The sequence below is a fragment of the Oryx dammah genome, unplaced genomic scaffold (genome assembly GCF_014754425.2).
Source record: "Oryx dammah isolate SB20612 unplaced genomic scaffold, SCBI_Odam_1.1 HiC_scaffold_2, whole genome shotgun sequence".
In the NCBI taxonomy this organism is placed as follows: Eukaryota; Metazoa; Chordata; class Mammalia; order Artiodactyla; family Bovidae; genus Oryx; species Oryx dammah.
Window position 1 is genome coordinate 90104240 of NW_024070186.1, and position 23710 is coordinate 90127949.

The following is a 23710-nucleotide window of genomic DNA, read 5'->3' on the forward strand; positions in this document are numbered from 1 at the left end:
GACATTTATTTCTAAGATTTTCCCTATGAGAAACAATGGCAAGAAAAATATGCTTGAATCCTTACAATAAATTCCTAAAAGTTGAACTACTTGGTTAATAGGCATATATATTTTCAGAGCTTTTGGTATGTATTACTAGATTGTCATCTGAAAGATTATCATTGTATTATCGTTGTGTTATCATCAACAAGTAACAAGGGTATAAATGTTCTTCCCTCCTTAGAAATGCATAGGATTCTCGCTTGCTTTTCAACATATTTGTCACTTTGCTAAAAGAAAAATGTCATTTCACTCTTAATTTGCATTTCTTTTATTTCAGATGGGACTAAACGATATTGGCCATTTATATTTTAAAATTTCCTGCTCATGATCAATTTTCAAGCACTGTGAAACAAAAAGAATCTGAACAACAACAATGTACACAGTGGCCTTTGGTTCTACACACATCTGTAGCATAATTAAGGGGTATCACTTCTATGGTTCCACACAATCTGTAAATTCTGAAATTGCTTACTTCTTATATGGGCAATAATTTCACTGGAGGCAAAAGAAGTCTTTACTTGGGAATTAAATTCTAATCTTCTGAAATAAAAGCAGAAAAGCTATCTACCAAACCAGTAAGCACTGGGTAGATGAGGGTTATGTAGATTTTCAAAGAATAGTAACCAGTAACCCCAGCTGCTACCATCCAAGAGAAGGGTATGTGTGACTTCCAGTAAGTCACTGCCTTGGGGGCCTGCTAGGGCTTGGAGAAACCCTGTGGTGCAGGGCAAAATGGAAAGAAAGATCTCAGCTTTACTCCTTCTGACCATCGTGATCTTTAGTTAATTATTTAGCTCCTTTAAGCCACAGTTTTCTCATCTATAAAACACAATGATGATATCATCTGTCTGAGAGTCATTGCAAAGATTAAAATACAGTGAAATCACAGTAAACTTAGAGTATATCACGCATATTTAATACCCGGTAGCAAATTGAATTATTCCACCTCCTTCTGCTACTTCGCCCTGCTCAGAATCTCCCATGGCCTGTTTGTGACTCACTATCTGGATTCTGTATTTTCTTCTTACACCTCTTCTTATTCCTCTTCCTTTTTCTTGGCCTTTCTTCTACTGTTTCTACCTCATTCCCTACCCCCAGGCCAAACTGAACTTGGTGTCCACTGAATTTACTCCCTGACATTTGTTATACCTGTGCAGACATTTAAAAATTTCCTGATTTGTGAAATCAATAACTGCAACATTTAAATATTTAAAAAGCAAATCTAAAAAATTAAATTATGTAAAAAACCCCTAACAACCAATAAACATTTTGATATGTCCAGTAATTCACATCTTGAATTAGGAGTCAAATGTCTTTGGTAGGAATTTTTTTAAATCTCCCCTGCCTTGGAGGTATGGGATCAACTTAGAATGGTAGAGCAAGAAGGGAAGAATGCCTTCAAGACTTTAGCGAACCTTCCATAGCATAGATGGAGCTTTCTCCCAAGTTTTCCTGTCACATAAGTATGCCCTTAACACATAATTAGCATTCTTGGGCAGGGAGGACAGAAAACAGCACTATCCTCAACCTCAGCCTGACACTGAGGTTACCTAATTCATAACTGCATTTCAAAGAATAAGAATGATCACTCACCATTTGAAAAGCATTTTCGCTATTTCTGCTGTTGGGGTTACTTCTGGGAATGGACTGCGCCTGTCTGTCCGTCTGTCTGTCTGTGCTAGTCCGCTTTACAGTGGCAGGAGGAGCAACCCCTCCTACACTCGTGAAAGCCTTCCTCCTCAATGACTGTATAATCTGTAACTTTCTGTATTAAAGGCTGTTCCTCTTTTTTTCTACAGATTTTGCCAACACTTGTGGAAGAAATTTAACCCTTTTCTTGCATTTGAATGTTTTCACCTAGGTCTAAATGTATTTAAAAAATAATAATTCAGTGGCTTGAGTTCCAAACATGGCATCAAGATGAGACTAAAAATCTTCCCTCTTGAAACTCCCTCAAAAGGCCTAAAAATTAACATAATTAACAAGAGGGAGGAAAAAGACCTCTGCATTTATAAGATGGAATAAAATAATATCCTATAGATTATGGTAAGACAATAAAAATATGATTTAATATGGATGCGTATTGGAAGTGGGTAGCCTCCCCTTGTGATTTCTACCACCAAGATGACAGAAGATTTCACTGGACTTCAGGGACAAGGGGAAGTTCTCATGTAAGCTCTGCACAACCAAGGAGGGCAAACAAAAACCACCACTTTTATTATGTCACTCCTATTATGGCCAAAGATTAAATTGGTCAAAGAAAGGATCCTGAAATAGAGATCTGAAAAAAAAGCAGTATCCTAAAATTAAAAGATGTGCTCTGTGATGGCTAGATGGGTGGGTTGGGGGGAGGGGAAGGAGCGAGGGAATATATAAATTCATATGGCTGATTTGGGCTTCCCAGTTGATATTGGTGATAAAGAGCCTGCCTGCCAATGCAGGAAACATAAGAGAAGTGGGTTCAGTCCCTAGGTCAGGAAGGTTCTCTGGAGGAGGGCATGGCAATTCACTCTAGTATTCTTGCCAGAAGAATCCCATGGACAGTGGAGCCTGCCAGGCTACAGTCCATAGGGTCACAAAGAGTTGGACACAATTTGAAGCAACTTAGCATGCACAAGACACAATTAAGGAACTCAAAGGGTTCAAACTGTCAAAAATATTTTTAAGAAAATGATTTTCATTTCAAGAAATCACCTTGAACATTTTGAATTCCCAAAACAAGGAAAACTAAAAAAAGGAAAGAAATTCAAGTGGGATGAATGCAGAGAAAGCTAAACCAGTTTGGCCTCTTAATCAACACTAAATGTCAGAAAACCACAGAATAATAGACATAAATTTTGAGGTAGTGTTCTCTACCCGGATAAGATGGCTGTTAAATGTGAGATCAATAGGAATATATTACCAAACAGAAAAACTGCAGCAATAAAAGACTACCACTAAGATAACCTTCCCAAATAAATTATTAAATATGTATTCCAGAATAGTTAAAAATGAATTAAAATTGAAAGTCTAAGAATGGAAAAGCTATGGTTAAAGAAAGCAACCTTAGGTGAGCTTGAAAGTCAGTAAAACATATAGAGATAACACTAAAAATAAGTGTTGTAAATTAGTTTAGAAGATTAGAATGTTTAGAAAAAATCATTAGAGATAGATTACCTGTGTTTTTATAGAAATTTGAAAGTAACAGGTGATAGGATTTGGGGAAGATGGCAGAGTAAGAAGCACCAGGAATCTCTCTCATTACTGAGACAACTGCAAAGTCAGACTTTGTCTGATGTAACTATTCTGGAACTCTGCAGTCTATTGAAGGCTCTCAATTTGCAAGGGAAGGTTTGGACTGTAAACTGTGGTTAATTTCTATACATTTCAGCTGTTGGCACAGAAGCAGATACTCATCGGCCACTCCCAGCTCCACTGCAGGCAACTGGGCACAGTTCCTGGAGCTGCTTGCACATAGCTTGCATGAGTCAGAATGGACAAGAACAAGGCCCCATACTCCAAATATCTGGGATTTATGTTCTGATCCCTGACGGCTGCTTCTGATACACAAGCACAGAAAAGAGATGAGAAGCCATTTTGTTCCACTTCCCCCTAGCTGAAATGGCCTACAGAGGATTTAAAGGACTGGTCCCCTTTCTCTTCCTTCATTTTTCTCTTTTTCCCCTTTTTGGAGCCAGATGTTAAAGACTAAGAAATTCAAAAGCAACTGCATATATGGGGAAATTGTGAAAGGCAAAGATTCACAAAAGACCTGTGAGAACCTTAACTTTATACCTCAGTCTGATCCTTAGCACAGAGACAAAAAGGAAACAATGTGAAAGGTAGCTAATCCGATCTCCAGGGTTAGTACATTATTAAGATTCAAATGTCCAGTTTTCAGTAAAAAAAATCATATCCAATGTATATAAAGAAATATAAAGTATTAAAAGAAAAAAAATAAATCAACAGAAACTGCTCTTAAAGACTTCACGGCACATCTACTAGACAAAGACTTTAAAGCAACTGTCTTAAAGATGCTCAAAGAACTAAAACAGGATGTAGAGAAAGTCAATAAAATGATGTATCAACACAATGGAAGTGTTGGTAAAGTAGGTACAAAACCTAAAGAGAAACCAAAAAAATTATAGAGCTTAAAAGTACAATAACTGGTATTTTAAAATTCACTAGGAGTCAAACCAAAATTTGAGTAGGCAGAAGAGTGAATGAACTTAAAGATGAGACAAAAAAAAATTATCAAGATTGAGAAACAGAAAAAAAAGATGAAGGAAAATTTTTAAAGGCTAGGTTACCCGTGGAACACCCTGACATTAATCAACATATTCACTGTGGGAGTCTAGAAGGAAAAGAGAGGGAGAAAGGGGAAGAACACGTCACAAATTTCATGTAAGACTTAAATATAAATATTCAAGCAGTTCAACAAACTCCAAGTAAGATGAACTCGAAGAACCCTATACTGAGACATATGATGAAATTTCTGGAAAGCAAAATACAAAGACAGAATTTATTTATTCATTTTTGGCCATGTTTGGTCTCATTGCTGCGAGGGCTTTTCTCTGGTTGTGGAGAGCAGGACTGCTGTCTAGGTGTGATGTGCAGGCTTCTCATAGCAGTGCTTCTCTTGCTACTGAGCATGGGCTCTAGGCATTCAAGTGTCTTCAGGCTCAAGAGCACAGGCTCAATATTTGTGGCTCATGGGCTTAGTCGCTCCCAGGCATGTGGGATCCCAGATCAGGGATCGAATTCATGTCTCCTGCATTGGTAGTGGACAGCGGATTCTTTACCACTGAGCTACCAGGGAAGCACCAGAGAACCTTCAAAGCATCAGGTGAGAAAGACTTGTCATATACAAAGTGTGAGTCACTCAGTCATGCCTGACACTTTGTGATGCCTTGGACTGTAGCCCGCCAGATTCCTCTGTCCATGGGATGCTCCAGGCCCAGAATACTGGAGGGGGTAACCATTCCCTTCTCTAGGAGATCTTCCCGACTCAGGTATTGAACCTGGGTCTCCTGCACTTCAGGCAGATTCTTTACCTTCTGAGCCATCAGGGAAGCCCCTTTAAGGTCCTTTATAAGATTATCACCATAATATTAATACGTTTTAGATTCTTTGGAGGCCAGAAGGCCATGGGCCAATATATTCAAAGCACTAAAAGAAAAAAGAAAAACCTATCAACCAACAACCCCATATATGGAAAAACTGTCCTTCAAATGTAAGGGAGAAATTAAGTCATTCCCAGGTAAACAAAAGCTGAAAGGATTGTTTACTACTTTATTTTCTCCACAAGAAATGCTCAAAGGAGTCCTGCAGGGTAAAATAAAAGCAAACTAGAAGTAACTCAAAGTTGTACAAAGAAATAAAGATCTCAGGAAAGTCTAATAAACTGGCAATTCTAAAAGCTAGTATCATTAGAACTCTGATTTGTAACTTGATGTTTTGTTTTCTATATAGTTCAAGAGGTTAATGCATTTTTTCAAAATAAATAAAACAGAATGTACTCATTTAAAAAGTGGAATGTTAAAAAATTAGCTGTATAAGATATACATCAAAAAATACCTCACAGAAATGTTGAAAATAAAAAAATCGAAAAATATATACCATGCAACTACTAATCATAAAAAGATGCTAAAACAAGATATTAATGCATTTAAAAGACTTATTAGTTTGTATTTTGGGCACACAATGAATAAAGATGTAATTTTGTGATGTCAACAACTGAAAGGGGTGGTGACAGAGCTATAAAGGAGCAAAGTTTTGTTTATTAAAGTTCAGTTCAGTTCAGTTGCTCAGTCATGTCCGACTCTTTGCAACCCCATGAATCGCAGCACTCCAGGCCTCCCTGTCCATCAGGAGTTCACTCAGACTCACGTCCATCGAGTCAGTGATGCCATCCAGCCATCTCATCCTCTGTCCTCTTCTCCTCCTGCCCCCAATCCCTCCCAGAATCAGAGTCTTTTCCAATGAGTCAACTCTTTGCATGAGGTGGCCAAAGTACTGGAGTTTCAGCTTTAGCTTCATTCCTTCCAAAGAAATCCCAGGGCTGATCTCCTTCAGAATGGACTGTTTATTAAAGTTAAGCAAGTATAATTCAAATTAGAATGCTACAATTTTAAGATGTTTAAATATAGTCCGCAAGGTAACCACAAAGTTTGGTGGTTATATATACATAGCTATATATAGTTATATAATATATATAAAATGATATAAGAAAGAAATTTGAGCATTTCACTATAAAAAAGAAAATACAACTAAACACAAAAGGAGACAATAGGGTAGGAAAAGAAGGACAAAAAAAATGTATAAGGCACATGGAAGACAAATAGCAAAATGACAAAAGTAAGTCTCATCAATAGTTAGTTGAAGACTTCATTAGCCACTCTCCATAATGGGTAAAACAACCAAATAGAAGATAAGCAAGGAAATAAAGGACAGGAATATAAGCCTACTAGATCTGATTAACATACATATAACATTTACCCAACAGCAACAGCATTGATCTTCTCATTAACGCAAGATATTTTCTAGGACAGACTATAAGTTAGGCCTCAAATTCACATTCAATGAACTTTAAGGGGTAGATATAACACAAAATATGTTCTCAGACCACAGTGGAATAATGTTAGAAATCAGTAACAGAATCAAAACTAAAAGTTCACATATTTGTAGAAATTAAGCAACATATTTTTAAGCAATCAGTAGACCAAAGGGGAAATCCCAAGGCGTATTAGAAAACCTTAGAGACGAATGAAAACAAAACACATCAAAACTTATGGAATACAGTGAAAACTAGGACTAAGGTGAATATTTATAGCTATAAACACTGATGTCAAAAAACAAGGATATCAAATTGACAACATAAGGAACCAGAAACTTTACAACTTAAGTAACTAGAAAAAGAAGAACACACTAAACCCAAAGATAGCAGAAGGAAGGAAATAACAGCAATTAAGACAGAAATAAATGAAAAAGAGAATGGAAAAAATAGAGAAGTCAATGAAATTAAAATGCTGTACTTTTTAAGAGATTAAAAAAATTGACAAACCTTCAGCTAGTTGGATTAAGAACATAGAAGATCCAAATTACTAAAATCTGAAGCAACCAAAGTGTCAAAGAAGGAATTTAGAAAAGGAATCGCAAAGAATCTTGAGACAGACAAAAATGAAAACACAAATTACCAAAATTCATGGTATACAGAAAATGCAATTCTAACAAGGTAGTTGACAGCAATTAATGTCCATATTAAGAAAGAAAAGAAGTTCTCCTTTAAATCTTTAAGAACTTATCAGTAAATTTTAAAATTGTGCTATTTTTGTCATCTATTTTACTTTACCCGTGCTTCAAACAGTACATTGTTATTATTTTGTTTTATACAATCACTTATTTTTTATCACATTTAAATCTAAGAAAAAGATTCTATTTTATTTATTCATTATTTCATTAAATTTTTTGTGTATACATTCATATCTCATTTTATTGCACTTTGCTTTATTATACTTTGCATATGCTTCATATTTTACAAAATGAAGGTTTGCAGCAACCCAGAGCTGTCAGATAATTGTTACCATTTTTCAGCAAAAAAAATTTTTTACTTAAGGTATATTCATTTTTTAGACATTATACTAATGAACAATTAATAAGCTACAATATAGTGTAAACATACCTTTACATGCACTCGGAAACCAAAAAAATTGTGTGACTCACTTTGTTGAAGTGATTTGTAATCAAATCAGCAATATCTCTGAGGTACGTCTGTCAATTTCTAATCAATACATATTCCTTTACCTAAATGACTGTTTTTTTCACATTTCTTGGGGATGAATTTTATCAACATTTATCTGAAATGGTATTTCTCCATCATTTCTGAAGACTGTTTTTTGCTGAGTGAAGACCTGGAGGGAATTCCTTGGTGATCCAGTGGTTAAGACTCTGTGCTCTCACTGCCAAGGGCCTGGGTTCAATCGCTGGTCAGGGAACCATGATCCCACAAAAAGAGTGCCCTCACCCAAGGAAAAAAAAAGAATTGGAATTGACAGGTTTTTTTTTTTTTCCAGCACTTTATTTTTTATTTAAAAAAATTTATTGGGGTGATAATTTGTTTACAATATTATGTTACTTTCAAGTGTACAGCAAAGTGAATCTATTATACATTTATCCACTCTTTCTAAGATTCTTTTCCTATGTAAGGCCATTATAGAGTAGTGAATAGAGTTCCCCATGCTCTTCAGTAGGTCTTATTAAGTATCTATTTTATTCATAGTAGTGTGTGTGTGTCAATCCCAATCTTCCAATTTATCTTTCCTCCTACCCTACCCCATGTAACTGTAAGTTTATTTTCTACATCTGTAACTCTATTTCTGTTTTGTAGATAAGTTTATTTGTAGCCTTTTTTTTAGCTTCCATGTTTAAGTGATATCAAGTGATATTTGTCTTTCTCCGTCTGACTTACTTCACTCAATATGACAAGATTGGGTCCATCTATATTGCTGCAAATGGTCTTTCAGCACTTTAAACATGTCACTCCATTGGGTTCCTACTTGGTTTCAGGTTTCAGGGGGAGAAAAAAAATCTACTGTAATTCTTTTTTTTCCTGGCTGTGTCATGTGGTATGTGGGATCTTAGTTCCCTTACCGGGGATAAAACTCAAGCTCCCTGCAGTGGGAGCATGGAGTCTTAATCACTGGACCGCCAGAGCAGTCCTAAGTCTGCTGTAATTCTTATCCCTGTTCTTCTGTAGGAACATTTTTTCCTCTATTTTTAAGATTTTCTCTCTGCTTTTGGTTGTCAGCACTTTGAATATTGGTATGGACTGAACTGTTCCCCTCCAGAGTTATATGTTGAAATTCTAACCCCAAGTACATGGAATGTGACTATATTTGAAGATATGGTCTTTAAATGAGGCTGTTAAGAGGGTTCCTAATCCAATCTGACTGATATCCTTATAGGAAAGAACGTTTGGATACAAAAAGAGACACCATGGGTGACAGCCATGGACAAAGTGATGGCCACGTGACCAGATAGCAAGAGGTCAGCCATCTGCCAGCCACGAGGAGATGCCTCAGATGAAGCCAACCCTACCACACCTTGATCTTGAACTTGGAGCCTTCAGAACTGTGAGAAATTAATTCTGTTTTCTTAAGTCATCCAGTCTGTGACATTTTGTTATGATAGCCTAGCAAATACAAATACCAACCATGCTGGCACCCTGATCTTGGACTTTCCAGACTCCAAAACTGTGAGAAATAAATTTCTGCTTAAGCCACCCAGAATAAGGAATTTTGTTATAAGAGCCTGAGTCAACTAGGACAGCCTCATAATTTTTTGTTTAAAATCAGATGTTTTATACAAAATAATAGATGCTGAGGTAAATATGTTTTGTGCTTAGAGATAAACATGCCTTCCTTCTGCTAGGTCCTTAGCCATGTGGGAGTTTGTGTTAATTTTGTCTGGAGTTGAGTTGGGTTTGAAGTTTGTTGTTGATATGGCTCACCTCAGTGTACCATAGGCTTCAGATTTCTCTAATGATACCTTGTGTGGGCCCACACAACCAACACCAGGGTGTTTCTTCACATGTCTGCTCGGCACATGGTTTTAACTCATTCTGTTTTGAGTCTTCCCTTTGAACTGCTCCCCAGGAAGAATCTGTCTTCTGCAGTTCTCCTAGCTATCAGTTAAATTCACTCGCTCAGTCATGTCCGACTCTTTGCTACCTCATGGACTACAGAATGCCAGGCCTCCCTGTCCATCACCAATTCCCAGAGTTTACTCAAACTCATGCCCATTGAGTTCGTGATGCCATCTAACCATCTTTTCCTCTGTTGTCCCCTTCTCCTCCCGCCTTCAATCTTTCCCAGCATCAGGTTCTTTTCCAATGAGTCAGTTCTTCGCATCAGGCCAAAGTATTGGAGTTTCAGCTTCAACATCAGTCCTCCCAATGAATATTCAGGACTGATTTCCTTTAGGATGTACTGATTAGATCTCCTTGCAGTCCAAGGGATTCTCAAGAGTCTTCTCCAACACCACAGTTCAAAAGCATCAATTATTCGGCACTCAATTTTCTTTATAGTCCAACTCTCACATCCATACATGACCACTGGAAACACCATAGCCTTGACTAGACAGACCTTTGTTGGCAAAGTAATATCGCTGCTTTTTAATATGCTGTCTAGGTTGGTCATAACTTTTCTTCCAAGGAGTAAGCGTCTTTTAATTTCATGGCTGCAGTCACCATCTGCAGTGATTTTGGAGCCCCCCAAAATGAAGTCTGACACTGTTTCCACTGTTTCCCCATCTGTTTCCCGTGAACTGATGGGACTGGATGCCATGATCCTTGTTTTCTGAATGTTGAGCTTTAAGCCAACTTTTTCACTCTCCTCTTTCACTTTCATCAAGAGGCTTTTTAGTTCCTCTTCACTTTCTGCCATAAGGGTGGTGTCATCTGCATATCTGAGGTTATTGATATTTCTCCTGGCAATCTTGATTTCAGCTTGTGTTTCTTCCAGCCCAGCTTTTCTCATGATGTGCTCTGCATAGAAGTTAAATAAGCAGGGTGACAATATACAGCCTTGGCGTACTCTTTTCCTATTTAGAAACAGACTGTTGTTCCATGTTCAGTTCTAACAGTTGCTTCCTGACCTGCATACAGGTTTCTCAAGAGGCAGGTCAGGTGGTCTGGTATTCCCATCTCTTTCAGAATTTTCTACAGTTTATTGTGATCCACACAGTCAAAGGCTTTGGCATAGTCAATCAAGCAGAAATAGATATTTTTCTGGAGCTCTTTTGCTTTTTGATGATCCAGCAGATGCTGGTAATTTGATCTATGGTTCCTCTGCCTTTTCTAAAACCAGATTGAACATCTGGAAGTTCACAGTTCACATATTGCTGATGGCTTGAAGAATTTTGAGCATTACTTTGCTAGCGTGTGAGATGAGTGCAATTGTGCGGTAGGTTGAGCATTCTTTGGCATTGCCTTTCCTGGGATTGGAATGAAAACTGACCTTTTCCAGTCCTGTGGCCACTGCTGAGTTTTCCAAATTTGCTGGCATATTGAGTGTAGCACTTTCACAGCATCACTTTTTAGGATTTGAAATAGCTCCACTGGAATTCCATCACCTCCACTAGCTTTGTTTGTAGTGATGCTTCTTAAGGCTCACTTGACTTCACATTCTAGGATGTTTGGCTCTAGGTGAGTGATCACATCATCATGATTATCTGGGTGTGAAGATCTTTTTTGTACAGTTCTTCTTTATATTCCTGTCACTTCTTCTTAATATCTTCTGCTTCTGTTAGGTCCATACCATTTCTGTCCTTTATTGAGCCCATCTTTGCATGAAATGTTCTCTTGGTATCTCTAATTTTCTTAAAGAAATCTCTAGTTTTTCCCATTCTATTGTTTTCCTCTATTTCTTTGCACTGATCACTGAGGAAGGCCTTCTTATGTCTCCTTGCTATTCTTTGGAACTCTGCATTCAAATGGGTATATCTTTCCTTTTCTCCTTTGCTTTTTGCTTCTCTTCTTTTCTCAGCTATTTGTAAGGCCTCCTCAGACAGCCATTTTGCTTATTTACATTTGTTTTTTTGGGAGGATGGTCTTGCTCCCTGTCTCCTGTACAATGTCACAAACCTTTGTCCATAGTTCTTCAGGCACTCTGTCTCTCAGATCTAGTCCCTTAAATCTATTTCTCACTTCCACTGTATAACCGTTAGGGATTTGATTTAGGTCATAACTGAATGGTCTAGTGGTTTTCCCTACTTTCTTCAATTTAAGTCTGAATTTGGCAATAAGGAGTTCATGATCTCAGGCACAGTCAGCTCCCAGTCTTGTTTTTGCTGACTGTATAGAGCTTCTCCATCTTTTGCTGCCAAGAATATAATCAACCTGATTTCAGTGTTGATCATCTGGTGATGTCCATGTGTAGAGTCTTCTCTTGTGTTGTTGGAAGAGGGTGTTTGCTATGACCAGTGCAGTCTCTTGGCAAAACAAAAGGTAAAGCCTTTACCCTGCTTTATTCTGTACTCTAAGGCCAAATTTGTGTGTTACTGCAGGTGTTTCTTGACTTCCTACTTTTGCATTCCAGTCCCCTATAATGAAAAGGACATCTCTTTTGGGTGTTAGTTCTAGAAGGTCTTTTAGGTCTTCATAGAACTATTCAACTTCAGCTTCTTCAGCATAACTGTTTGGGGCATAGACTTGGATTACTGTGACATTGAACGGTTTTCCTCGGAAACGAGATCATTCTGTCGTTTTTGAGATTGCATCCAAGTACTGCATTTCAGACTCTTGTTGACTATGATGGCTACTCCATTTCTTCTAAGGGATTCTTGCCCACAGTAGGAGATATAATGATCATCTGAGTTAACTTCACCCATTCCAGTCCATTTTAGCTCACTGATTCCTTAAACGTTGACTTCACTGTTGCCATCTCCTGTTTGACCACTTCCAATTTGCCAAATTCATGGACCTAACATGCCAGGTTCCTATGCAATATTGCTCTTTACAGCATTGGACTTTGCTTCCATCACCAGTCACATCCACAACTGGGTGTTGTTTGCTTTGGCTCTGTCTCTTCCTTCTTTCTGGAGTTATTTCTCCACTGATCTCCAGTAGCATATTGGGCACCTACCAACCTGGGGAGTTCATCTTTCAGTGTCCTATCATTTTGTCTTTTCATACTATTCATGGGGTTCTCAAGGCAAGAATGCTGAAGTGGTTTGCCATTCCCTTCTCCAGTTGACCACATTTTGTCCCTTCTCCAGTGGACTACATTTTGTCAGTATTAAGCAAGAATACTGATTGAGTACCCATCCATCTTGAGTGGCCCTACACGGCACAGCTCATAGTTTCATTGAGTTAGACAAGGCTGTGGTCCACGTAATTAGATTGGTTAGTTTTCTGTGATGGTGGTTTTCAGTCTGAATGCCCTCTGACGGAGAAGGATAAGAGGTTTATGGAAGCTTCCTGATGGGAGAGACCCACTGAGGGGGAAACTGGGTCTTGTTCTGATGGGTGGGGCCATGCTCAGTAAATCTTTAATCCAATTTTCCTAGCTATATTCTTATTTTACTTGGTGCTTATCAGAGTGGTTACAGAGGAGGGGTGTGAGGAAGGCAGAGTTCTCTGATGTTCTCTTTGTTTCAGTTTTAGTCAGACATTGTGAACCTCATGGGCTTTCACTAGTGTTCCCATCCCTCCTTCAAATCTAGTGCTGGGCTAGAACCTACTCTTGAATTTTTCTGAGGGGTAAACATGGTTTTTCTGTTTTCTTCCCCTTAGTAGCAATGGGCTTCCATCATGCCTCACAGACACAGTTTTTGTTTCCATTATCCCTGCCTTTTGCTCCCTAAGGGAGATAAGATAAATGGGTTTGGGCAGAGTTTTGGCAGCAATTTCTAATCCCCATCATTCACTCATTCCTGTGAGGAAAATTTCCTCAAGATTTTCTCCAGTTTTCCTTGTGAGCTCCTGCTGATATTTTTACAGAAAAACCCTGAGAGAAGATGAGAACTCCCAGGGACTTCACTGTATCACACAAACCTGCACTCACTCTTTAGCAACTTATTACAATTTTCCAGCTGATTCTTGTTGACATGAGGCATCTGGAGACCTCTACCCCAACTAATCGGATTCCTGGATCAGTTCAGTTCAGTTCAGTCGTTCAGTTGTGTCCGACTCTTTGTGACCCCATGAATCACAGCACGCCAGGCCTCCCTGTCCATCACCAATTCCCGGAATTCACTCAGACTCATGTCCATTGAGTCAGGGATGCCATCCAGCCATCTCATCCTCTGTCGTCCCCTTCTCCTCTTGCCCCCAATCTCTCCCAGCATCAGAGTCTTTTCCAATGAGTCAACTCTTCGCATGAGGTGGCCAAAGTATTGGAGTTTCAGCTTCAGCATCATTCCCTCCAAAGAAATCCCAGGGCTGATCTCCTTCAGAATGGACTGGTTGGATCTCCTTGCAGTCCAAGGGACTCTCAAGAGTCTTCTCCAGCACCACAGTTCAAAAGCATCAATTCTTTGGCGCTCAGCCTTCTTCACAGTCCAACTCTCACATCCATACATGACCACTGGAAAAACCATAGCCTTGACTAGATGGACCTTCGTTGGCAAAGTAATGTCTCTGTTTTTGAATATGCTATATAGGTTGGTCATAACTTTTCTTCCAAAGAGTAACCGTCTTTTAATTTCATGGCTGCAGTCACCATCTGCAGTGATTTTGGAGCCCAAAAAATAAAGTCTGACACTGTTTCCACTGTTTCCCCATCTGTTTCCCATGAACTGATGGGACTGGATGCCATGTTCTTCATTTTCTGAATGTTGAGCTTTAAGCCAACTTTTTCACTCTTCTCGTTCACTTTCATCAAGAGGCTTTTTAGTTCCTCTTCACTTTCTGCCATAAGGGTGATGTCATCTGCATATCTGAGGTTATTGATATTTCTCCAGGCAATCTTGATTCCAGCTTGTGCTTCTTCCAGTCCAGCGTTTCTCATGAGGTACTCTGCATAGAAGTTAAATAAGCAGGGTGACAATATAGAGCCTTGACGTACTCCTTTTCCTATTTGTAACCAGTCTGTTGGTCCATGTCCAGTTCTAACTGTTGCTTCCTGACCTGCATACATGTTTCTCAAGAGGCAGGTCAGGTGGTCTGGTATTCCCATCTCTTTCAGAATTTTCTACAGTTTATTGTGATCCACACAGTCAAAGGCTTTGGCATAGTCAATCAAGCAGAAATAGATGTTTTTCTGGAGCTCTTTTGCTTTTTGATGATCCAGCAGATGCTGGTAATTTGATCTATGGTTCCTCTGCCTTTTCTAAAACCAGCTTGAACATCAGGAATTTCACAGTTCACGTATTGCTGAAGCCTGGCTTGGAGAATCTTGAGCATTACTTTACTAGCATGTGAGATGAGTGCAATTGTGCGGTAGGTTGAGCATTCTTTGGCATTGCCTTTCCTTGGAATTGGAATGAAAACTGACCTTTTCCAGTCCTGTGGCCACTGCTGAGTTTTCCAAATTTGCTGGCATATTGAGTGTAGCACTTTCACAGCATCATCTTTCAGGATTTGAAATAGCTCCACTGGAATTCCATCACCTCCACTAGCTTTGTTCGTAGTGATGCTTTCTAAGGCCCACTTGACTTCACATTCCAGATGAGTGATCACACCATCATGATATCCGGGTCATGAAGATCTTTTTTGTACAGTTCTTCTGTGTATTCTTGTCACCTCTTCTTAATATCTTCTGCTTCTGTTAGGTCCATACCATTTCTGTCCTTTATCGAGCACATCTTTGCATGAAATATTCCCTTGGTATCTCTAATTTTCTTGAAGAGATGTCTAGTCCTTCCTATTCTATTCTTTTCCTCTATTTCTTTGCATTGATCGCTGAAGAAGGCTTTCTTATCTCTTCTTGCTATTCTTGGGAACTCTGCATTCAGATGCTTATATCTTTCCTTTTCTCCTTTGCTTTTCGCCTCTCTCCTTTTCACAGCTATTTGTTCGGCCTCTCCAGACAGCCATTTTGCTTTTTTGCATTTTTTTTTTCTATGGGGATGGTCTTGATCCCTGTCTCCTGTACAATGTCACGAACCTCAGTCCATAGTTCATCAGGCACTCTATCTATCAGATCTAGGCCCTTAAATCTATTTCTCACTTCCACTGTATAATCATAAGGGATTTGATTTAGGTCATACGTGAATGGTCTAGTGGTTTTCCCTACTTTCTTCAATTTCAGTCTGAATTTGGTAATAAGGAGTTCATGATCTGAGCCACAGTCAGCTCCTTGTCTTGTTTTTGTTGACTGTATAGAGCTTCTCCATCTTTGGCTGCAAAGAATATAATCAATCTGATTTCGGTGTTGACCATCTGGTGATGTCCATGTGTAGAGTCTTCTCTTATGTTGTTGGAAGAGGGTGTTTGCTATGACCAGTGCATTTTCTTGGCAAAACTCTATTAGTTTTTGCCCTGCTTCATTCCACATTCCACATTCCAAGGCCAAATTTGCCTGTTACTCCAGGTGTTTCTTGACTTCCTACTTTTGCATTCCAGTCTCCTATAATGAAAAGGACATCTTCTTTGGGTGTTAGTTCTAAAAGGTCTTGTAGGTCTTCATAGAACTGTTCAACTTCAGCTTCTTCAGCGTTACTGATTGGGGCATAGACTTGGATTACTGTGATACTGAATGATTTGCCTTGGAAACGAACAGAGATCATTCTGTCATTTTTGAGATTGCATCCAAGTACTGCATTTTGTTCAGCTTCCTGAATGGCTCAGTGGTAATAAATCTGCCTGCCAATGCAGGAGACACAGGACATGCAGGTTTGATCCCTGGGTCTGGAAGATTCCTTGAGGAGGAAATGGCAACCCACTCCAGTATTCTTGCCTGGGAAATCCCAAGGACAGAGGAGCCTGGAGTGTGATAGTCCATGGGGTCACAAAGAGTTGGACACAACTTAGCGACTGAGCACACATGCACACCCCAGGTAATCAGATCCTGTTTTTCTGTGTAGGAGCTTGTCTCTCCCTAAAATTTGGGTTCCCTTTTTGCCTTATTATGGCATTTCTAAGAATTCAAGAGTCTTCATTGGTTTGCAGTTTATCCATCATTTTCTTATTGTTAGGGTGGGAAGAAGTCTCCTTATAACTTTCTACATCTTCTGAGTTGAAACTAAAATTAATCTCTATAATTTTTCATGTACAATTTCTGGGCTCAACAAAAATGACCAGATACACAAGTTTGCTGAATACAAGGTTAGTATACAAAATCAACTTAACTTCTATATACCAACCACAAATAATAGAAAATAAAAATTTTTAATGATACAATTTGCCATCAAACATTATCAATAGAAATAAACCTCATGAAGATGTATGGCATTTCTACCAAGAAAAAAAAAAACCCTAAAGGAATCATTAAGATAAATTGAAAATATAAAAATAAATGGAGATATTAGAGGGCTCAAAATATAAAATGTTAAATTTCCCAAATTGACCTATTGATGAAAGGCAATCCCAATTAATAGCCTAGCAGGTTTTTTTCTGGAAATTATCACCCTGATTCTAAAATATATGTGGAAATGCAAAGAGCTAATAGTCTAGTCAGTCTTGGAGAAAAAATGAGGTAGAAAGACTTGCTGTAGCAGATATCAGGACTTTTTCTGAAGTTCTGATTAAAAGAATGTGGTACAGGCACAAATATAGACAAATAAATAGACCAGTGGAAGAGAATAGAGAGTCCAGAATCAGATACACACATGTATCAATACTTGATATTTTTAAATGTTGACACTGCTGAGCAATGGAGAAAGGAATTAGTTTTCAGTGATTGGGCTTTGTCAATTGGATATTCACATGAGAAAAGATGAAATTCAACTCACCCTTCCACCCCCTGCCTAATTCACACTTTAATTCTATGTGTATGATAGACTTAAAAGTAAAAACCAAAATATAGTCCTTCTAGGAGGCAACAGAGGAGAATATCTTCATGAACCTAGGGAAGGCAAGTATTTCTTAAATAAAATACTAGAATCTTAAGCACATTAAAGGAAAAGGTTTACAAATTTATATATAATAAATACATAAAAACATTAAAAAATATTTGTTCATCAAACTATATCATTAAGAGAGCAAAATGGCTAGTCAAAAATTAGAAGACATTTTTAACCACAAAAAGGACTATACCCCAAACACAGAAGAAACTCCTAAATATCAAGAAAGTGATAGAAAAATAAGCATAAGATTCCATTAAAGCCAAAAATAAGATATCCAAAAGGCCAATAAACATATGAGAGAGTGTTCAGTTTCATTAGTCATTAGGGAATGCAAATTAAACCACAAGGCAATACCATCACACATCCACCTATAGAGTTATACTTGAAAAGACCATCGGTTTCAAATATTGCCATGGATGTGGAACAATGAAAACTTTCATTGTTCACTGACATATGGGTATGTGGGTGAATTTGTAAAAAAATCTTTGGCGTTTTCTATGAAGATTGAACACATGCTTATTCTACTGGTAATCTATTGTTGATAATAGCAATAGTGTTTTGGTAAATTTAAATAATATATATTCTCTTATTCTTTCTGTGTGTCAGGAATTTGACAGTAGATTAGCTGTAGAATTTTGGGCTCAGAGTCTCTCAGGGTTAAGATATCAGCTCTTCTGTAGACTTGACTGCTGCTAGAAAATTTTCTCCCAGGATAGCTCACTCACACATCCATTGGCAGGAAGCCTTGCTTCCTCAGTGTGTGGGCCTCTCCATAGAACTACCTGAGTATCTTCATATATTGCAACTGGTTTCCCCCAGAGGAGACAAGGAAGAAACTGTAATGCCGTTTAGGACCTAGTCTCAGAGGTAACACAGTGTCACTTCTGTTGTTTTATTCATTAGAAGTGAGTCACTGAGTCCAGTCTATACTTGAGGGTCATGAATTTAGGCTCCCTCTTTTGAAGACAGGAAGGTCAAAGACTTCATGGACATTTATTAAAATCATCACACAGAAAAGGGAACCTATTACACCGTTGGTGGGAATACAAATTGATTTAGCCACTATGGAGAATAGTATGTAGTTTCCTTAAAAAAAAACTAGGAATAAAGCTACCATATGACCCAGCAATCCCACTACGGGGCATATACCCTGAGGAAACCGGAACCGAAAAAGACACATGTACCACCAGTGTTCACTGTAGCACTGTTTACGATAGCTAGGACACAGAAGCAACCTTGATGTCCATTGGCAGACAAGTGAAAAAGGAAGTTGTGGTACATATACACAATGGAATATTACTTTGCTACAAAAAGGAATTTCCTTCAAAAAGGAATTTTAAGTCATTTCTAATGAGGTGGATGAACCTAAGAGCCTATTATACAAAATGAAGTAAGTCAGAAAAAGAAAGACAAATATCATATATTAATGCATATATGTGGCATCTAGAAAGATAGTACTGATGATCCTATTTGCATGGCAGCAAAGGAGACACAGACATTTTGGACACAGTTGTGGGTAGGAGAGGGCGGGATCATATGAGAGGGCAGCACTGAAACATACACATTACCATATGTAAAACAGCCAATGGGAGTTCCATGTATGACTCAGCGACCCAAAGCCCGTGCCCTGTGACAACTGAGACGGGTGGGATGGGGAGGGAGGCGGAAAGGGGGTCCAAGAGAGAGGGGACATATATATGCCTAATGCTGATTCATGCTGCTATGAGGCAGAAACCATCACAACACTGTAAAATAATTATCATCTAATTTAAAAAATATAAAAAATAAAATCACCACACATACCCTATAACCTGATCATTTGACTGACCCTGAAATATAGAAGCGAAAATGGGTTGGTATATGGCCTCCAACTGTGGAAAATTCTGAAAGAGATGGGACTACCAGACCACCTGACCTGCCTCTTGAGAAACCTGTATGCAGGTCAGGAAGCAACTGTTAGAACTGGACATGGAACAAGAGACTTGTTACAAATAGGAAAAGGAGTACATCAAGGCTGTATATTGTCACCCTACTTATTTAACTTCTATGCAGAGTACCTCATGAGAAATGCTGGGCTGGAAGAAGCACAAGCTGGAATCAAGATTGCTGGGAGAAATATCAGTCACTTCAGATATACAGATGACACCACCCTTATGGCAGAAAGTGAAGAGGAACTAAAAAGCCTCTTGATGAAAGTGAAAGAGGAGAGCGAAAAAGTTGGCTTAAAGCTCAACATTCAGAAAACGAAGATCATCACCAGGCATCTGGTCCCATCACTTCATGGGAAATAGATGGGGAAACAGTGGAAACAGTGTCAGACTTTATTTTGGGGGGCTCCAAAATCACTGCAGATGGTGACTGCAGCCATGAAATTAAAAGACGCTTATTCCTTGGAAGGAAAGTTATGACCAACCTAGATAGGATGTTGAAGAGCAGACATTATTTTGCCAACAAAGGTCTGTCTAGTCCAGGCTATGGTTTTTCCAGTGGTCATGTATGGATGTGAGAGTTGGACTGTGAAGAAAGCTGAGCGCCAAAGAACTGATGCTTTTGAACTGTGGTGTTGGAGAAGACTCTTGAGAATCCCTTGGACTGCAAGGAGATCCAACCAGTCCATTCTGAAGGAGATCAGCCCTGGGATTTCTTTGGAGGGAATGATGCTAAAGCTGAAACTCCAGTACTTTGGCCACCTCATGAGAAGAGTTGACTCATTGGAAAAGACCCTGATGCTGGGAGGGATTGGGGGCAGGAGGAGAAGGGGACGACAGAGGATGAGATGGCTGGATGGCATCCCTGACTCGATGGACGTGAGTCTGAGTGAACTCCGGGTGTTGGTGATGGACAGGGAGGCCTGGCGTGCTGCGATTCATGGGGTTGCAAAAAGTTGGACATGACTGAGCGACTGAACTGACTGAACTGAACTGATGGCCTCCAAAACATTTATAAGTATTTTATACCAGCATTATTCATAATAGCAAAATTGTAAAAATAAACAAAATATCTATCAACAATATAATGGATAAATAAATTGTGTATTCTAACAATGGGAAACTATTTAGAAGTGAAAAGTAGTAAATTACAGATTAATAAATTATAGGTACATGCAAAACCATAGAAGAATCTCAGTAACTCTTTTGCTTGCTAACCTTTTGCTTACTAATATTAAGCCAAAAAGACAAACTCAAAAAAACTGTACTATTATTTCCTTTATATAAATATTAAAAGAGGCAAAATCAGAATGCAGTGGAAGAAGTGAAGATGATGATTACCTCTGGAGAAGAGGAAGGAGGGAATGACTAAGAGGGATAATGAGGAGGACCTTCTGAAATGGTGTTAACTGATCTATAACTTGCCCAGAATAGTGGTTGCAAAGGTGTGTTTATAGTGTGATATTTCATTGAGCAATACACCTTTTATTTGTGCAGATTTCAGAATTGTTTTATACTCTAAATTTGGAAAAAGTCTAAAAGCTACTAAGAAAGGAAAAATAAAAATACTCTTCAGGCAAAACCAAAACAAATCTTTGTGCTAAATTTGGCTTGCAAGTAGCCAGTTTGTAATATTTGCTTTAGACCAGGGTTGGTAAATATGATATTCAGTTGGCCTCGAACTATATGGGTTACAGTAGCCTTTGATGGTATCGTAAATCTATTCCTGTAGAATTTAGAATAGTTGAATGTTGATTCTGGACGAGAACTTCTAGATCATTTGATCCACCGATTTTGCAAACTCTACTATCAGGCAGAGGCAACCCCTTAGATATTTCACAGAATAGTTTCTTAGAACACAGTTTAAAATCTACTGATCTAGTTTAACTCACTTTTACTACAAATAAAGAAACAGGCTTAGAGAGCATGTGTTACTACTGTTATAATTGTTTAGAGCTATTACCTCGTGGTAATGACCTGACATTCACTACCATTTGAAGGTACTGTGTTGCCCTGATGGAGAAGCCAAAAAAGGGGGAAAGTTACACATCTCAGAACCATGATTTTTGAAGTAGAGACTTCTATTCTGTCACCTGAGACGGTGGCAAAGCAAAGTTACTAAAGAGAAGCTGAGATGGAAGATGTGTTGGAAAGTGTTTCATTTAGGGACTGCCCTGGGGAATACCCTGATTGGTAGCAAATACATGGGGCATTCTCTGATCCAGCACACCCTTCAATTAGCTTCTCAGCTCTGGCTGCACATTAGAACCACCTGGGAACTTAAAAAAAACAAACAAAAACTGTTTCCTGGGCCTCCCTCATAGACTATTGAATCAGAGTCTGGAATGTGCTGCAAAGAACTGGATATTCTGACCCTTATTGAGTTTTACAGAGATGTGCATGGACTGAGCTCATTTTCTCAGAAGAGCTCTGAGTTTACACAGCAAACCGGGCCTTGACAAAAGAGAAGGAAACATGAGAGAGAGAGAGAGAGAGAGAGAGAGAGAGAGAGAGAGAAATCCCTCTCATGGTAGCAAAATTGTGGGCTTTCTGCCTTGGTTGCTATGACCTGAGGTTACATGGACCTCTTCTCTATGGCTCCAGCCTCAGGAATGCAGAACCCTTCTCCCCTCCTTAGAAGAAAATATTAAAGAACCAGATTCTTGACCTTTCAATGACAGGTGTGATTAAGAATGAGTTTCATGCTTTGGCAGAACATGGAGTCTATCCCTCTGCTCAGAATCGGCAAAGCCTGGCAGGACCCTTCTCTGAAGAAGGTCAGTCTTAAAGATGTGTTGGCTCTGTATTTCTCTGTCCAGTCAAGGGACCCTGACGTCTCCTAATCCGGCTTCTTCTCACCTTTGAACTGCAGAATGCCAGAGGTGGGAAGGACCAAGAAGGTTATCTTATGCAGTTTCCCATTTGACAGATAAAAACCTCTATGCCCAAAGTGATTTACATAGAGTAACACTGAATGCCAGTGGAAATGTCGTGACACAAACACTTGGTGTGATTCTACATCCAGTGCTCACTCTCTTTTTTCGTCTTGAAAGTAAATAACTCTTACAATACCAGTTATAAAAAATAATATAACTGGTACCACTTATACCACCTAAATGTAGCTGAGTTTACACTTTTAGCATATTTGTTTCAAATATTTTAAAAAATAAAATATCACAGATTCAGCTAAAGACCCTTCCATTTCTCTCCTCCCTCCCTCTCAGGAGTAACAATACCCTAACACTGGTGAATCCCATTCCCCTGAATGTTTTTATACTTTGTTCTACATATAAATGAATCTTCCATAACACTGCACAATATTATTTTGTGTCTTAATATTTGACAGAGAAGTATCTTGCAACTTCTTTATTTATATAGCATCTTGCAACTTCTTTATTTATATAGCATTATATTTTTAATGTTCACTTATGGTATATATCTAGTTAATTAATTTTAACAGTGCAATATTATCTCATTCCATTTATAAGCCCCATATTATTATTTCCCTCCAGTAGAAAGTTGTTTCCAAGTTTTGCAAAAATTGCTTTGCAATGAACACCCTTGCACATGTGTGCACAAAAGTTAGAATATCTGTGGAGTGGAGACCTAGAGGGGAATCACAAGATCCTAGGATATGTGCATCTTTAACTTTATGAGGTTTTGTCAAATTGTTCTCCGAAATAGTTAAACCAATTTACACTTCTCACATCTTTACCAATACTTGGTAGGTTTAGACTTTTACATTTTAACCAGTTTGTCATATGTGAAATAGCATTTGTTGTTTTAAATTTCCAATTTTTGATTACTTATTAAGTTGAGCATCTTTTAATATGTATAATACTATGTCAGTTCAGTTCAGTCACTCAGTCGTGGCCAACTCTTTGCGACCCCAGGGACTGCATCACCAACTCCCGGAGTTTACTCAAACTCATGTCCATTAAGTTGGTGATGCCATCCAACCATCTCACCCTCTGTCATCCCCTTCTCCTCCCACCTTCAATCTTTCCCAGCATCAAGGTCTTTTCCAGTGAGTCAGTTCTTTGCATTTGGTGGCCTAAGTATTGGAGTTTCAGCTTCAACATCAGTCCTTCCAATGAAGGACTAAGCCAGAATACTAAGAATACTAAGTCAGATTTCCTCTAATGTGCATGGGATTTGCAAGGTCTTCTCATTGCAGTGGCTTATTTTGTTGCAGAGCACGGGCCTAGGGTATGCAGGCTGCAGTAGTTGTGGCATGTGGGCTCAGTAGTTGCAGC

General features: G+C 38.7%; 1 protein-coding gene across 7 annotated transcripts in view; it reads right to left on the minus strand.

Moving 5' to 3' along the window:
- CD86 (CD86 molecule) overlaps positions 1 to 1786 on the minus strand; it is a 63419-nt gene extending 61633 nt beyond the window's left edge. For 4 of the 7 annotated variants that reach the window (XM_040250590.1, XM_040250598.1, XM_040250566.1 and 1 more), the window contains exon 1: positions 1636 to 1766. In XM_040250590.1, the coding sequence (XP_040106524.1) occupies positions 1636 to 1649 (14 nt within the window). In that variant the 5' untranslated portion in view covers positions 1650 to 1766. Of the gene's footprint in view, positions 1 to 1635 lie in introns of all 7 variants that reach the window. The other 3 variants (XR_005722918.1, XM_040250559.1, XM_040250570.1) reach the window with 1 other exon arrangement.
- Positions 1787 to 23710: the final 21924 nt, after the last annotated feature.